We start from the raw sequence: 17,573 nt of genomic DNA on the forward strand, positions 1-17,573 counted from the left end.
AGGAAATCAACCCTGAATATTCATTGGAAGGACTGAAGCTGAAGCTCCAATACTTTGGCCACCTGATGCGAAGAGCCGACTCATTGGAAAAGACCCTGATGCTGGGAAAGATTGAAGGCAGGAGGAGAAGGGAGTGACAGAGGATGAGATGGTTGGATGGCATCACGGACTCAATGGACATGAGTTTGAGCAAGCTCTGAGAGACAGTGAAGGACGGGGAGACCTGGTGTGTTGTAATTCCTTGTGTCGCAAAGAGTCGGACACGACTGAGCAACTCAACGATAACAATTGCCATCACAATTACTTAGATTAATACCAATGAAATATTTTCATTAGAAATGCTATCTATAGATTCTTAACACAAAGAAACTATAGGAACAAAGGCATAGCACTTGCCAGTGAGGGTAAGACTTTAAACTCAATACTTACATTTTTTAAAAAGTTGATAGATCATTATACCATTAGGAAAGTTTAATGATTTATTTTCATAACAGTTCCCTATATATTTACTTTGGCAGAGTTAAAACTGACTGCAGAAACCTGATGAATACATCACATAACAAAGGTGTCCTTGACGTGTAACTTCATAAAATTCTATCAGAAGAGTTACTACCCTTCCTTTTCCCTTATGGCAGTAAAAACAAGCAAAACAGCAAACAAAGCTTCAACGTGTATATTACTCCCAGAATGCAGAGTATCAATGAGAAGGTAAAGGATCCCTCTCACCCTTGACTCCAGCTAATTCTCAGGTTATTCTATGTTTGACAGAATTCAGCTTGGACTCTACTTTGAGTCTTAATAGCTAATATTATAGTCAAACCTAGAATTAGTATCCAGGAAAAAACTGAAATGCTGATTCCTATGCAGTTTATGAAGTGGTTTGAAATCATTTCTTTGTATGTGAAATTGGATAAAACCTGTCACATCCCCTCTGTCAACTAGCTGTTTTCGAGTGCTGGGGACAGAGTACTTTGCCGGATCTCGGGGAATGGATCACCACCACCATTTCATCCTCTTCAAGAGGGGCCCCAAGCTCTTCCATTGTCACTGGGGACAATTAAGGGTATTTTTAATTAATATTAAATCAATCATGAACCCTATAAAAATTTTATAAACTTTTCCCCAAGATGTGCAAATAAGTTGGCAGCCTATTACTATGAACAATTCCACTCATTGTATTCAATTTGCCTTAAAATGCAACTACTTATTAATGAATGAATGCCTTTAGAAATATAAATCAACTTAGCAACAGAACTAGAGCTTTGCCAATCAAGTTAACAGTCTGTTAAAAGAGTGCTCAATAATTGTTTTTCTCTTTGTACAAAGTTGTGGTTTCTATGACAAGATGGAATATTGTACAGTAACACCTCAATGAAGCCTGCTGTATTCATAGGTAATTAGAGACCACAGGCTTCTGAGTCAAAAACTTTATATACACTTAAACACTATTTCTACCATGTTCTTTACATTCACAGAAATAAAATTTCTTTTTTCTTTGGAAGGAAACTCTAAGGTGATTGCATAAGAGAAATAATCAATATCACTGTATTATTCAGGTTTTACATTGGCTATTACAAGTTCTGCTCTTATTTTCTTTCCAAGCAGTTTGAAAGTTCACTGTTTACACAGCTGAAATTGAGGATTAGTCAGGCCCTCATCCGAGTTTGGAAAGAGATGCAAATTCCTTTAAAAAAAAAAAAAAAAAAGAAAACAAAAACTGGTCCATAAAGGTCATTCTGTGAAAAGCTACAACTTCCCTAATCTTCTTAACCTTTAAATAATTAACTTCCTAGAGCATTTTTCCACCAGGGCAACAATCTGATCAATAAATACATGTAATATTATTTCTTTAAAAAAAAAAAATAAAACAACTCTATGAGTTTACATCACTGCTGCCAGGGGAGGAATTTTTCTATCACAAAATAATTTTGAAAGATCAAATCAAATGATGTAGAAGGTGCCATGCTCAGAAAAGAATTGATTCTATTTTTCTTAAAGATTTTATTAATACTGTTAGCCATACTTCATATCTCATGCCATAGACTTTTAGGAAATATATTACTTCACCTCCAGTATTTTTCATATTTGATTTTTCAATATGTATTAAGAGGCTGGCTTAACATCTGTGTATAAAAAGCAATGTATGTGTTTTAATCCTGGGGGTGTGGCTGGTAATAAAAAATGAGGTTTTGGACCTTCCTACTTGGGTGCTTTTTTTTTTTTTTTTTTTTGAAGAAATTATTACAAATGTCTTTTCATGCAATGCGCAAAGTATTTAACTCTCCATGAGATAAACAGCACAGATTAAATAGCATCTTCATTTTCTGGAGGAGAGCATTTAGCTTGGGTCCAACGCCCTGTGCCTAATGCCTCCCCAAACCTCTTCTGTGGGGCTCAGCTTCCTAGCATCTCAATAAACATGAGTTTATTTTGCTTTGCCTTTGCCCAGGGGGCAGCAGCTAATTCCTGCTGGCATGGAGTTCAGTGTTAAGCCCACGTACAGTGTGATGGTCTTCTGTTACTCTGAATAGGAAGGAGTGAGTTTGAGCAGTAGGTACCACTGGTGAATTGCCCTTTCTAGAAGCTCTCCTGTTTCATCAGAAAGAGAACATGGCTGTTCACTTATAGGACTGTTTCCTGCTTTAGTCTTTCCCTAAATATGCCTAACCTTAGGTTTGCTGCTGGGGTGAGGAGATCTGGAACATTTCCTTGGTTACAGCGGACATTCCATTTGCAATATGTTCTGAAGGCCTTTAGATGCCAATCCCCTCCATGCCCCTGAGACAGGATGATGACAGCAAACGAAGAGTCACAAGTATGTGTGGGTAAACAATGCCCCCTAATCCTGAAAAAGACATCCGTTTATAAAAGTCTGTGACAGTGATAATGTTCAGCAAACTGCTTTTTCCACAGAATTATTTGGAAAGCTTTTATTCTCTTTATATTAAAATCATCACAGGCACTGTTTTATACCAACTCATACCTCTATGAGAAAAAGAGTTCTAATGTAATAGTACAAGAGTAAAAGAGAACTTGGAAATTCATTTCCCACCCCTAGTTTTCTCATTCAAAGACTTGGAAAATAAGAAGTATGTGTGTGTGTTTCAAGTGGAATTTAGAAGAAAGCCATTGGTAAGTTTCAGAAAACAGGCACTGACAATAGGAATGGGCCAAACACAAAGGGATGCAAATAAAAAGGAAGAGTGTAGAAAGGGGGTAACTTCAGATAGTAAAAGACATGGAAGAAATAAAAAATAAAGGTTAAGAAATGAAGTACAAAAGCAAAAATACTTTCGAAGCAGATTCTTCCATACAGTTGCCATCCTTAAAGAGGTCAATCAGGTGGGGACTCAGGCCGTGACACTGCAAGCAAGTGCTGGGCATGTAAGCCACACTGCAGAGAACTGGGGGCAAGGCTATCCTGGAAGGCTGTCTAGAGGAGCTGACGTTTTCGAATCAAGTCCTTGAAAAATAAACTTTAAAAAATTTGTTCAGAAACTAAGATGTGACAGGTGAGGAGGAATAAAAGTACAACTGTCCTTAGGTCTGTGGGGGTAGAGCAGGCACGGGAGTGGTGGTCTGTGGAAGGAGTCACAGACGGGCCTGAGAACAGGCAGGGACACATGAACATGTGAATAAGGATAGGTGCGTTCATCACTTGGGTGCTAAGGCAGAGGACAACGCCAATCTCTACTGGAAGAGAAGCGCCTCAGGGACTTGCCAGGTGGAACAGAGGATTTTTGGTTTTGCTTTTTTAGTGATGAAGAAGTTAGAAGATACTGGGAGGAACAAGCCTGGGAGAGAAGCAGGCTGGGGCAAGGGTGAGAAGAGAAAGTCTCATGGATGGAGGGGCTTCCCTGGTAGTCCAGTAGCTAAGACTTCGTGCTTCTGATGCAGGGAGCCTGGGTTAGATCCCTGGTTGGGGAACTGGACCCCACATGCCACAACTAAAAATCTTGCATGCTACAGTAAAAATCTAACATCCACATGCCGCAATTGAGACATGGCATAGCCAAATAAATAAATATTATTTCTTACAAAGGCTTTGCCAACAAAGGTCCGTCTAGTCAAGGCTATGGTTTTTCCAGTGCTCATGTATGGATATGAGAGTTGGACTGTGAAGAAAGCTGAGCGCCAAAAAATTGATGCTTTTTGAACTGTGGTGTTGGAGAAGACTCCTGAGAGTCCCTTGGACTGCAAGGAGATCCAACCAGTCCATCCTAAAGGAGATCAGTCCTGGGTGTTCATTGGAAGGACTGATGCTGAAGCTGAAACTCCAGTACTTTGGCCACCTCATGCGAAGAGTTGACTCATTGGAAAAGACCCTGATGCTGGGAGGGATTGGGGGCAGGAGGAGAAGGGGACGACAGAGGATGAGATGGCTGGATGGCATCACCGACTCGATGGACATGAGTTTGAGTAAACTCTGGGAGTTAGTGATGGACAGGGAGTCCTGGCATGCTGTGATTCATGGGGTCGCAAAGAGTTGGACATGACTGAGCGACTGAACTGACTGACTGACTGACAAAGGTTCACTGATGGAGATGTTACTAGAAACTGGAGAAGTCAGGAGAAGAAAAGCGGGCAGATCTGGGTGAAAGAAGAGACTCCTGAAAGCAGAATAAAGTGCCATGGAGAAAGAAAACCGAGACACACACATATGGGCGAGGTGCAGCCAGCAACACAGAAGGGCAAGGGGGTGACGTCAGCGCAGCCCCAGCACAACACCGGAACACGCGCACGGCGGGGCCCAGTGAGGATGACCTCGAGAATAAAACCACATCTGCAGTGACATGTAAAGTGTCTGGAAATGTTGAAAAGGAATTGTAGAAACCATTCCTCTCCAGGCCCTGTTTGTAGCAAGTTCTAGGAACCAAGGGCTTCCCTGGTGGCTCAGTGGTAAAGAATCTGCTTGCAATGCAGACCGGGTTCAATCCCCGGGTGGGGAAGATCCCCTGGAGAAGAAAATGGCAACCTACTCCAGTATTTTTGCCTGGAGAATCCATAGATAGAGGGCCCTGGAGGGCTACAGTCCATGGGGTAGCAAAGAGTTGGACACAATTGAGCAACTAACACTAGGATCTAAAATGTATTTCTAATGCAACAGTGTCTCTTATATTAAGAAGATAAAATGGTTTATACATATATATATATAGGGTTTACTCAACTGATATGTCATTTCATTCAAATATCAACACTTCCTATTAAAAGTTCATTTTAGATACTATAAACAGCAAGCAGAAATTTTCATGAAAATAAAAGCACAATTTGGTAGTAAACTCCTCTCGCTCTAGTTTTTGGAGGTGGAAAGAAACTTGACCCAATCTTTTTTTTAATAACAAGTGAGCATATTTTCCTCAGCCTTACCTACATTTGTGGTATAGATCCACTACAAATACACAATAAGACCTCAGGAGTTTTATGGCATTTTACAATGTTTGCATTCTAAATACTGTGGTTTCACTGTCTTTAATTTTTTTTCCTACCAAAGGTCTTTTTTTCCAATCAGAAATTATTTTAAAAAAATTCTTCCAAAGTTAATTTATTTTACAGGGTAGCTAAATACATTTTAAAAAAGTCACTCTGCCAACTATAACAGTTGAGTGATATTATACGTGGTCTCCTGCCTTTAAAAAAAATACGTACATACACAAAACCTGCAGTGGACCTCTCCAGGAAGAGGGAACAAGAACGCTGTTTGGGTTCAGTTGTCAGAACCACAGGATGATCTGCACGAAGCGGGGACCTGCTTTTTTTTCTTTTGCTCTACCTGTAATTTTAATGAAAGCACATAGGGGTACTGTCCCTTCTTACCTAGATGTGTGAACAGACTATTCCTCAATTAAGTGTGGTCCATTATATCTTTGATAAAACGAAGAATTTTTATTCTACAGAACTAGGAATGAGATGATGGGGTAGAGAAGGAACACTCTTGAATGCGGAGAAACCTATTATTCAACAGGTACTGAGTGTCTCCATAGGGCAGTCACTGTGTAAGCAGTGAGCTGGGTGGCAGCCGATGCAAACCGGAATGACACAGCATAAAGGTCTTGTCACCCTGCTGGTGGATGCGAGATTCCTGCTGGAGGCAGGAATAAGCAGCTGAAAGCTTTAAGGGCTTAAAACCAGATTTATGTTTTGAAAATATGAATTGACAGCAGTGTGGAACAGGAATCGATGGGATAAACGGGGAGAGAAATGAGGAGAAGGCAAGCGCCACAGTCCAGGTAAGAGATGCTGAAGGACTGGCCTGGGGCAGGGGTAACAGAGCAGCAGAGAGATTTGAAGGATACTGTTGAGGAAGAGTTGGCAGGATGTTACAGTGGCTTGGATGAATGGGGGTAAAGGGGGGGTTAAAGTACGACCTCAGGATTTCCAGTATAGATGTTTGGCAATTAATGAGTATACACCAGGAAAGTAACAAGTTGAAGAGGGAAGGGTAATTCATTTGGTTTTGGATAATTTTAGGCAAAGATGCTTATAAGACACTCCAGGAAGAAGGTCCAATAACAAGTGGCTGGAAATAGAGGAGTGTGGCACAGAGGAGCGGGGTGGAGGCCAACATGTTTAATTTGGCTCTCCATACCAAGTAAGCAATAGTTGACTCGGAGAAGAGGTAAAATATCCCAGGAGAAGAACAGAGAGCAAAAAGAGGGGAAAATCTGCAGCTCTCTGGGGCATTATTATTTAAGGAATAGCAATAGAAAGAGTTCAGAAAGAGATAGAAAAAGATCAGCGTAAGTGGTAGGCGGATACGGGGAAGAGTAATGTCCTGAAATCAATCAAAGAGAAAAGGGGGAGTGAAGATGAGAAACTGTCGTAGAGGAAGGAGTTTCACCCAGATGAAGGGTCTGAGGGCCTGATCCCAGGGCACTGAGGATGAACTGGGACACAGGTCAGTGGAGGTGGCTGTGTCTCTTCCAAGGATTCGGAGGTCAACATGGGGCCAGAAATTATTTCTGGATGGTAACACAGCAGTGGCAATTTCTTTTTTGATGTATTTTTTTATTTGCCAATTGTTTGAGAATCTGCATTGCTTTAAAATGAGAACAAAACAAAGAAATAAAGTAAAAAGGAAGCCGATTTTTAGAAGAATGAGGTATCATGGGGTCTTTGGCCTAGAGAAGCAGAATTAAGTGCAAGGATCCTGGAATTGGGTTCCTGGGCCATTCTGCCAAACATTAGCTATATGACCCAAAGAATAATAGAAATTCTCTATAGGCCTTGGCTTCCTTCACTTCAGTTCAGTTCAATAACTCAGTTGTGTCCGACTCTTTGCGACCCCATGGACTGGAGCACACCAAGCCTCCCTATCCATCACCAACTCCGGGAGTTTACTCAAACTCATGTCCATTGAGTCGGTGATGCTATCCAAACATCTCATCCTCTGTCATCCCCTTCTCCTCCCACCGTCAATCTTTCCCAGCATCAGTGTCTTTTCTAGTGACTCAGTTCTTCACATCAGGTGGCCAAAGGATTGGAGTTTCAGCTTCAACATCGGTCCTTCCAATGAACATTCAGGACTGATTTCCTTTAGGATGGACTGGTTGGATCTCCTTGCAGTCCAAAGGACTCTGAAGAGTCTCCTCCAACACCACATTTCAGAAGTATCAATTCTTTGGCACTCAGCTTGCTTTATAGTCCAAATCTCACATCCACACATGATTATTGGAAAAACCACAGCTTTGATTAGATGGACCTTTGTTGGCAAAGAAATGTCTCTGCTTTTTTAACATGCTATCTAGGTTGGTCATAACTTTTCTTCCAAGGAGCAAGAAAGCGTCTTTTAATTTTGTGGCTGCAGTCACCATCTGCAGTGATTCTGGAGCCCCCCAAAAGAAGTCTGTCACTTTATCCATTGTTTTCCCATCTATTTGCCATGAAGTGATTGAACCCGATGCCATGATCTTAGTTTTCTGAATGTTGAGTTTTAAGCCAGCTTTTTCACTCTCCTCTTTCACTTTCATCAGGAGGCTCTTTAGTTCTTCTTCGCTTTCTGCCATAAGTGTGGTGTCATCTGCATATGTGAGGTTATTGATATTTCTCCCAGAAATCTTGATTCCAGCCTGTGCTTCCTCCAGCCCAGCATTTCTCATGATGTACTCTGCATATAAGTTAAATAAGCACAGTGACAATATACAGCCATGATGTTCTCCTTTTCCTATTTGGAACCAGTCTGTTGTTCCATGTCCAGTTCTGTCTTTCTTGACCTGCATACAGATTTCTCAAGAGGCAGGTCAGGTGGTCTGGTATTCCCATCTCTTTCAGAATTTTCCACAGTTTATTGTGATCCACACAGTCAAAGGCTTTGGTAGTCAATAAAGCAGAAGTAGATGTTTTTCTGGAACTCTCTTGCTTTTTTGATGATCCAACAGATGTTGGCAATTTGATCTCTGGTTCCTCTGCCTTTTCTGAATCCAGTTTGAACATCTGGAAGTTCTCGGTTCACGTACTGTTGAAGCCTGTCTTGGAGAATTTTGAGCATTACTTTACTAGCATGTGAGATGACTCCAATTGTGTGGTAGTTTGAGCATTCTTTGGCATTTCCTTTCTTTGGGATTGGAATGAAAACTGACCTTTTCCAGTCCTGTGGCCGCTGCTGAGTTTTCCAAATCCGCTGGCATATTGACTGCAGCACTTTCACAGCATCTTCTTTTAGGATTTGAAATAGCTCTACTGGATTTCCATCATCTCCACTAGCTTTGTTCGTAGTGATGCTTCCTAAGGCCCACTTGACTTCACATTCCAGGATGTCTGGCTCTAGCTGAGTGATCACACCATCGTGATTACCTGGGTTGTGAAGATCTTTTTTGTATAGATCTTCTCTGTATCCTTGCCACCTTTTCTTAATATCTTCTGCTTCTGTTAGGTCCATACCATTTCTGTCCTTTATTGTGCCCATCTTTGCATGAAATGTTCCCTTGAAGAGATCTCTAGTCTTTTCCATTCTATTGTTTTCCCTTATTTCTTTGCATTGATCACTGAGGAAGGCTTTCATATCTCTCCTTGCTATTCTTTGGAACTCTGCATTCAGATGGGTATATCTTTCCTTTTCTTCTTTGCCTTTAGCGTCTCATCTTTTCTTAGCTATTTGTAAGGCCTCCTCAGACAACCATTTTGCCTTTTTGCATTTCTTTTTCTTGGGGATGGTCTTGATCCCTGCCTCCTGTATAATGTGATGAACCTCCATCCATAGTTCTTCAGGCACTCTATCAGATCTAATCCCTTGATTCTATTTGTCACTTCTACTGTATAATCATAAGGGATTTGATTTAGGTCATACCTGAATGGTCTAGTGATTTTTTCCCTACTTCCTTCAATTTAAGCTTCCTTATCTGTAAATAAAGCTGCTGGGCTGGAAAAACAGTAAGGTTTTTCTAGATGTAGACATCTAGGACTGTCTTATGACATGAGAATAAGCTCTTACTATTTAAGGAAACCCTACCATGAATTATATACAGAACGCTTATTTTATAATCCAAATTATAACTCCAATTTATACATCTTATAATTTCTGACATTGCCTATGTGCTTTTCTTAAATGAAGAACAATTATTACATAATGCAAATAACCAGCCCAATTTATGTTTTATAATGTCTGATCTTGTTCATTTGCTTTTCTTAAACCAAAGAACACCTGTATTAATTATAATATATATCTTTCTATTCTTTTCATTATGCTTTCTATTTTATTTTATTTTTTTTATTAGTTGGAGGCTAATTACTTCACAACATTTCAGTGGGTTTTGTCATACATTGATATGAATCAGCCATAGATTTACATGTGTTCCCCATCCCGATCCCCCCTCCCACCTCCCTCTCCACCCGATTCCTCTGGGTCTTCCCAGTGCACCAGGCCCGAGCACTTGTCTCATGCATCCCACCTGGGCTGGTGATCTGTTTCACCATAGATAATATACATGCTGTTCTTTCGAAACATCCCACCCTCACCTTCTCCCACAGAGTTCAAAAGTCTGTTCTGTACTTCTGTGTCTCTTTTTCTGTTTTGCATATAGGGTCATCGTTACCATCTTTCTAAATTCCATATATATGTGTTAGTATGCTGTAATGTTCTTTATCTTTCTGGCTTACTTCACTCTGTATGATGGGCTCCAGTTTCATCCATCTCATTAGAACTGATTCAAATGAATTCTTTTTAACGGCTGAGTAATATTCCATGGTGTATATGTACCACAGCTTCCTTATCCATTCATCTGCTGATGGGCATCTAGGTTGCTTCCATGTCCTGGCTATTATAAACAGTGCCACGATGAACATTGGGGTGTATGTGTCTCTTTCAGATCTGGTTTCCTCAGTGTGTATGCCCAGAAGTGGGATTGCTGGGTCATATGGCAGTTCTATTTCCAGTTTTTTTAAGAAATCTCCACACTGTTTTCCATAGCGGCTGTACTAGTTTGCATTCCCACCAACAGTTTAAGAGGGTTCCCTTTTCTCCACACCCTCTCCAGCATTTATTGCTTGTAGACTTTTGGATAGCAGCCATCCTGACTGGCGTGTAATGGTACCTCATTGTGGTTTTGATTTGCATTTCTCTGATAATGAGTGATGTTGAGCATCTTTTCATGTGTTTGTTAGCCATCTGTATGTCTTCTTTGGAGAAATGTCTGTTTAGTTCTTTGGCCCATTTTTTGATTGGGTCATTTATTTTTCTGGAATTGAGCTGCAGGAGTTGCTTGTATATTTTTGAGATTAATCCTTTGTCTGTTTCTTCATTTGCTATTATTTTCTCCCAATCTGAGGGCTGTCTTTTTACCTTACTTATAGTTTCCTTTGTTGTGCAAAAGCTTTTAAGTTTCATTAGGTCCCATTTGTTTAGTTTTGCTTTAATTTCCAATATTCTGGGAGGTGGGTCATAGAGGATCTTGCTGTGATTTATGTCGGAGAGTGTTTTGCCTATGTTCTCCTCTAGGAGTTTTATAGTTTCTGGTCTTACATCTAGATCTTTAATCCATTTTGAGTTTATTTTTGTGTATGGTGTTAGAAAGTGTTCTAGTTTCATTCTTTTACAAGTGGTTGACCAGTTTTCCCAGCACCACTTGTTAAAGAGGTTGTCTTTTTTCCATTGTATATCCTTGCCTCCTTTGTCGAAGATGAGGTGTCCATAGGTTCGTGCATTTATCTCTGGGCTTTCTATTCTGTTCCATTGATCTATATTTCTGTCTTTGTACCAGTACCATACTGTCTTGATGACTGTGGCTTTGTAGTAGAGTCTGAAGTCAGGCAGGTTGATTCCTCCAGTTCCATTCTTCTTTCTCAAGATTACTTTGGCTATTCGAGGTTTTTTGTATTTCCATACAAATTGTGAAATTCTTTGGTCTAGTTCTGTGAAAAATACCGTTGGTAGCTTGATAGGGATTGCATTGAATCTATAGATTGCTTTGGGTAGAATAGCCATTTTGACAATGTTGATTCTTCCAATCCATGAACACGGTATGTTTCTCCATCTGTTTGTGTCCTCTTTGATTTCTTTCATCAGTGTTTTATAGTTTTCTATGTATAGGTCTTTTGTTTCTTTAGGTAGATATACTCCGAAGTATTTTATTCTTTTTGTTGCAATGGTGAATGGTATTGTTTCCTTAATTTCTCTTTCTGTTTTTTCATTGTTAGTATATAGGAATGCAAGGGATTTCTGCGTGTTAATTTTATATCCTGCAACTTTACTATATTCATTGATTAGCTCTAGTAATTTTCTGGTAGAGTCTTTAGGGTTTTCTATGTAGAGGATCATGTCATCTGCAAACAGTGAGAGTTTCACTTCTTCTTTTCCTATCTGGATTCCTTTTACTTCTTTTTCTTATGCTTTCTATTTTAAAAATAAGATTCAGTTCTCCCCCAGAGTAACCTCTGTGCACCAATCAAGCATTTTGTTGGTATGGCTTCAGTTGCCCACACAAAATATTTACTGCTTCTTTTAGAGTGCCCAAGGACATAAAGTTCTTACTGAGCAATTATCACAGGCACTGAGGAAAGGAAAACATCAGGCTATATTTCATAGCCATATCCTTACAGGTGCTGAGTGGTCCGCTATGGACCTTTTTTAGGTATTTCTGTTTCAGGTGCTTTTAGGCAATGCACAGCAATGTAAATTAGTGGTCAAAGGCCCAGGCAGTGAAAACATTCGACCCAGACCTAAAAAATTAGGTGGGAGCCTAGTACTTCAGAAACAAAAATCCTGGGACATTAAAGTTCGAAAGTACCTTCAAAGTCACTTGGGACAATGCCCTACTGAAGGTAAGAGTCATTCTGCCAGCCAGTAGGTGTCCCACCTGTTCTCGGACACTGCTACGGGAACACCCACAATTTCACAAGAAATTGTGACCATCTCTAGCTATTGTAAAGTTCTTCTGCATACTGCTCTGAAATCTGTCTTTCTGGCATCCACTCCTCATCCCCAGTTCTGTCCTCAGTAATGCATCACTCCAGATAACAATGCTACTGCACCTTGTTGGAATGTCTGTTGCCCTGGGGACATTTAGAGCCAAGTGAAAATATTCCGGCCTACAAAGCAAATGTATCTTTTTTTCCTAATTATTTTCCAGGAAGGATGAGATCTAAGCTTTTAGTCTATCATGTAAAGAATGAAATTAGTTTGAATCCTTGATAAAAACCTTAACTTAGATATGGTACAACATGTTTTATTCTCGGTAACAGCAGGTTCTTTGACTGGCAAATGATACAGACTCTTTTAACCAACTTGTTAGATGAACAAATGTTCTCCTGTCCTCCGAAAAACATCCTGGCTAATGCCCACAAGCTAGTGGAGGGCTCATCGCCAGCTGGCTGTTCTCAGGTGGGTCCACACACTTCTGTTCTAATGTGTTGAGCAGTATGCCAACTGTGACTCAGCTATGCTTATTCTCAAACGCTCTGTGCCAATGTAACGATTATTGTAATTACATAAGTAAATTGTATATAAACTAATCAAATATGAGTGAGTAGAAGAGTTGTTTCTAGAACAAGTTAAAAGCTTTTAGAACGACTAGGGTTAAAAAAAAGTTTAAAAAAAAAGTTATCAAACTAGAAGTGGGTAAGACAACCATAGAAAATTGAGAAAAACTGTGAAAACCTAAAGTGACTTTGCACTGAATTACTTAGCAAAGGCCCTTACATTCTTACTCCCCCTGACGTGGGTGGTGTAGATAACATGTAATAGATGTGGTTTATGCAAGACAAGCCATAGGGAATACAAATGGATTTCTACTCAAAGACAGATCTCAGCTCTTCTTTAGAGATCGGGGAATAAACGTATGTTACATGCTTTAAGTTAAAACTTAAATATTGAAAAGACATATTATCATTTTTATGACTGCCAGTTTTAATCAGCTTTTTCAAACAACTGACCATTTTGTCAATTTGATGAAGTTTGATGAAGTCAGAGAGGAAGCTCCTCTTGCAGTTTATAGCTAATCTCCCAGGATAGAGAATTACTAAAATGAAGATATTATCAAAGACAAACTTAAGACTCCATAAAATCAGTTCAAGTTTGCCAAGAACCATACAAATTGAGATATGGTAGAACTGAGTTGCCAGGGATGATACAAATTAATAAGCTTCACCAGTTACTAAGGCAGATTATACTGACATGGACCAATAAAACAACTGAGTGTGTACAATATTTGGCAGAAGCCAGAGAACCACGGGGAAAATAGGCAAGAAACTCAGAAATTAAAGGATCAGATATAATGTTAAGAGGAGAGAGAAACTATGTATACATTGGCAGACAAGCTTTATGAAGCTGAATATTTAAAATGCTGTTCCTTGCAGAAGCAGGAAAGTACTTAGGGAACTCTGGAAGAATTTTCCGGAAAGAGTCAGTCAATGAGAGAACAAGGGGATAAAGGGAGCAAAGAGGCAAAGCAGGTGATAGGGACTTGATTACACAAAAACTTAAAAAGTAGAGGATGAGGAATAAGGCTTACAAGACGAGTTACTATAAAGTTTTAAGTAGTTTACAGCGAGCTTGGGTTCCCTGGTGGCTCAGACGGTAGAGAATCTGCCTGCAATACAGGAGACCCGAGTTTGATCCCTGGAGAGATCCCTGGAGAAGGAATGGCAACCCACTCCAGTATTCCTACCTTGAGAATTCCACAAACAGAGGAGCCTAGCGGGCTACAGTCCACTGGGTCGCACACAGTTGGACACAACAGAGTAACTGACACTTTCACTTTCACACCGTACAGTGAGCTAATCCAGTTCATGGAAAATGGTTCAGATGGTCTCATGATCTTATTAAGGCACTATTAATCTCTACAAAAGAAGTGAGCAAACTTTAGGCTCGCAGACATCTACCTTAACTGAAACTAGGTGAACTGAACAAACCCCTTCTTGATATTACTAAAGCACTCTAGCAAAAAAATATTTGCAGTCAAAAAACATCCACCAACTCCAAAGGGATCATGAAAGGAAGAGAAGTACATAACCCTTATGTGTCTGGATTTTAATACTTCACATAGCACTTCATTATTAACAAATGGCTTTTATCTATATACTTTTTTAAAAAACCCATAAAGCTCTGTGAAGCAAATATAGCCTTTACTTTACAGGTGAGAAAATCAAACTCATAGATGTTGAATGATACGCCCAAGCTTGCATAGCCAGAAAACAGTTCGCAGATCAGAACTTGGTCATTCCAATTTAAGTATTCAAAAAAAGTGTGGAAAATAAAGGAAAGAATTAAAATTTCCAGTAATTCCAATAATTATATTTTTATGTCTTTTTTCCATCCCCTTTCTCCACAGACTGTGATCACTGGGCTATCTTTTTTTCACTTGACATTGTATCACATGCATTTATCATGACTACTAACCTTCACACAGATGAGTTAATGACTACACAATACTGTATCAATTATTCCAGTCACAATAAAACTATGGGGGATGGTGCTACTCTATAGAACCAAAGACAAATAAAAAGGTAGTTACTTCACCAATCCTATTATTGGCCAGCCAGGTTTTTGATTTTTTTTTTCCCCATTACAAGTAGAGTTAATACGAAAAGTCTCTCCTTTATGGCTCATAAGTTGCAGGGATGGTCATTAAAGGAAGAGCAACCCCTCCCTCCAGAAATACTTTCTTCCCTTTCATAGTGTTTTTGAATTACTGTCTCTACATTTAATTCTGCACCTATAACCTTTCTGTATTTAATCATTAAGAAGAAAACGTGTGTGAATGAAAATATTTTACATTTTATTCCCTACTGCTTGCAAAGATAATTGTCTCACACAGGACAAGTGTACCCTATTGAGGAAGAGCCAAAGCTTTCTTAGAAGCACGGATAAAATCAACTGGGATTGAGCAAGATAGTAACACATTCTATGTTTCATTTTATTTGGGTCTCAAAGGACCATTTAGTCTCCTACTTGCCTCAAAACACAATCATACTATAGCCACATGGCACAAACTAAAAGGGTGATCTGGAAATTGACTGATTTATCTGGAAAAGCATCAGCTCTCCATTTCAGAGTATGCCATGATGACACAGTCTAAATCAAATTTTAAACAAACATAATCACAGCCATTCTCTTGGCCAAATTCTAGGGGGTGTGGGGCGGGGCGGGAGGGGGACCTTAAGAATTCCAAGTGGAAGGAAGTCTTTGTAGATCCCAAGGGACCTATATGTTGCTTTTAATTTAGAGAAGTGTCAAAATACGTTTCTCCAAGGGCCAAGAGAGAAGAATTATGCAACTTAATGAGATGTTGCCATATTAAGCCCTGAGCTGATGGCTCTCAGTTTTAGGCAATTCCCAGCCAATGTTCTCATCATTTTGGAACCTTCAGTCTCCCCACAGCGTCTCCGGGTTGGAAAGCACACTAGAGGTCATCTGGCTCCAACAGTCATCACCCACGTCTAAAGTCCACTGATAAGGCAGGCCTGGAAACAGCATGAACGCTTCCAGCAGGGTGACAAAATATTTGGTCATTTCTTCCTCACTCCCAGAGTCTCTGGCCCAGACCTGTGTAGGTACAGGTCCCCGGGAGAAGCCCTCCGTGCAGACAGCATCACTTACCTGTGGAGAGCCGGGAGCGGCACTGCCCAGTCATGGGGCTATATTCCTGGCTTTCGTCAGCGCACACACACAGGAAGGACCCTTCCACATTTTCACAGAAGGCTTCACCGCACACGCCACTGAGCAGCTCACATTCATTCACATCTGGAAAAGGGAGCACAGATCAAGTCAGATGTGTTCCTCACACCTGACCACTCTTTGTTTCACCAGCTGTGCCATGACTGGTGGTGTCTGCTGGAACAAGGGGACTCCCTCCACCCCGGGAACAATCAAACCCTTCAGCTTTTGGGGGGAAGGGGCTCCCACTGGCAGTGCTGCAAGCTTTGGTTTGTGGGATGGGACAAGGAAAACAACGCAAGGCTTGCAAACTCCTACTCCTGTTTTAAGGAAGAACTCAAAACTGTACCGCAGGCATCGTATGTACACTTTGTTTAATTTTCACTTCCCTGACTTTTTGACATTATGAGGGCTTAAATAACTGGGTACTTCTGTCTCAGTTTTTAATTCAAGGAAAATTAGCAGCACTGGCACTTCAGAAACTGCTGAATTCTTGAAATGCATTTTTAGAAATTGTTTACAGTCCACTCACATGTCTAAAGATATAGTTCTCTAGCAGCCAAAATGTTCATAACTTGAAAACCAGAAGTCAGGTTGGGTATCTCTTTGGGAAATGAAGGGACAACCCCTGTAAGTAGTTACTGGGTTACATTAATCATTGGCAGGAAGCAAACTGGTCCAGTAACTTCTCACTGACATTACCATGCCTTTAAAATTTCTGTTGGTGTTCCACAGTGTAATTTCTACTTCTGCTAGATATTTTTATTTTTAGTTAAATATACTTAACTGAAACACTAAAAATTCACAGATGAGTCCATTTTATTTAACAGTAAGCAAGTACATGGCCCTAAAGAAAGGCTAATTTTACGTTTGCCCTTGTCCAATACTACTTTTTATCTTTTCTCCTCTGAAGAAATGTCATTAATGAGTGCCCAGTAAACAAAGTACCTGACTTGACATCTGAAATGTTGATGTATTTTATGCATTAAACATGATTAAATGTGTACAAACATCAGCTTTCATGAGCATACTCTAAGATGGTTTATAGAAAGTTAAAAATTTGAGCAATTATCCAAGTCATTCAGGGGAAAAAAATACTATTTTCACCTGCTATACCCAGTTAATTGGACAAAAAGCTTATCTCTCTTGACTTATTTGGATAATTACCTCAGTTTTCCATTTCACTTTGTATATAAACAGATATAAATCCAATAAGCTGAGTTTTGCTTATGAAAAGATATTATGACAAAGTAAAGCAGAGAGCTGGTATATTTAATCAACCTAGACAGTCATAATTTAGACCAGAAAAATTGACTTTAGATATTTGCCAGTTTGCATTTATCAATTTTAGGTAACTATCAAATGGAATCTTCTACTTTCTAACTTATATTATTTCCATAGCTATTGAAATCTTTCCTACCAGATGGTATTCATTCAACCAAAAAATATTTTCTCGTTTACTTCTATGGTTCAGACTGGGGAGACAATG

General features: G+C 39.8%; 1 protein-coding gene across 15 annotated transcripts in view; it reads right to left on the reverse strand.

Annotated features, from left to right (window-relative positions):
* Positions 1 to 17,573, reverse strand: part of LTBP1 (latent transforming growth factor beta binding protein 1) — a 442,908-nt gene that overhangs the window by 44,622 nt on the left and 380,713 nt on the right. For all 15 annotated transcript variants that reach the window (XM_061155622.1, XM_061155619.1, XM_061155620.1 and 12 more), the window contains one exon: positions 16,028 to 16,171. In XM_061155622.1, the coding sequence (XP_061011605.1) occupies positions 16,028 to 16,171 (144 nt within the window). The remainder of the gene's footprint in view (positions 1 to 16,027; positions 16,172 to 17,573) is intronic.

Source organism: Dama dama, chromosome 11 (assembly GCF_033118175.1).
Source record: "Dama dama isolate Ldn47 chromosome 11, ASM3311817v1, whole genome shotgun sequence".
NCBI classification, from domain to species: domain Eukaryota; kingdom Metazoa; phylum Chordata; class Mammalia; order Artiodactyla; family Cervidae; genus Dama; species Dama dama.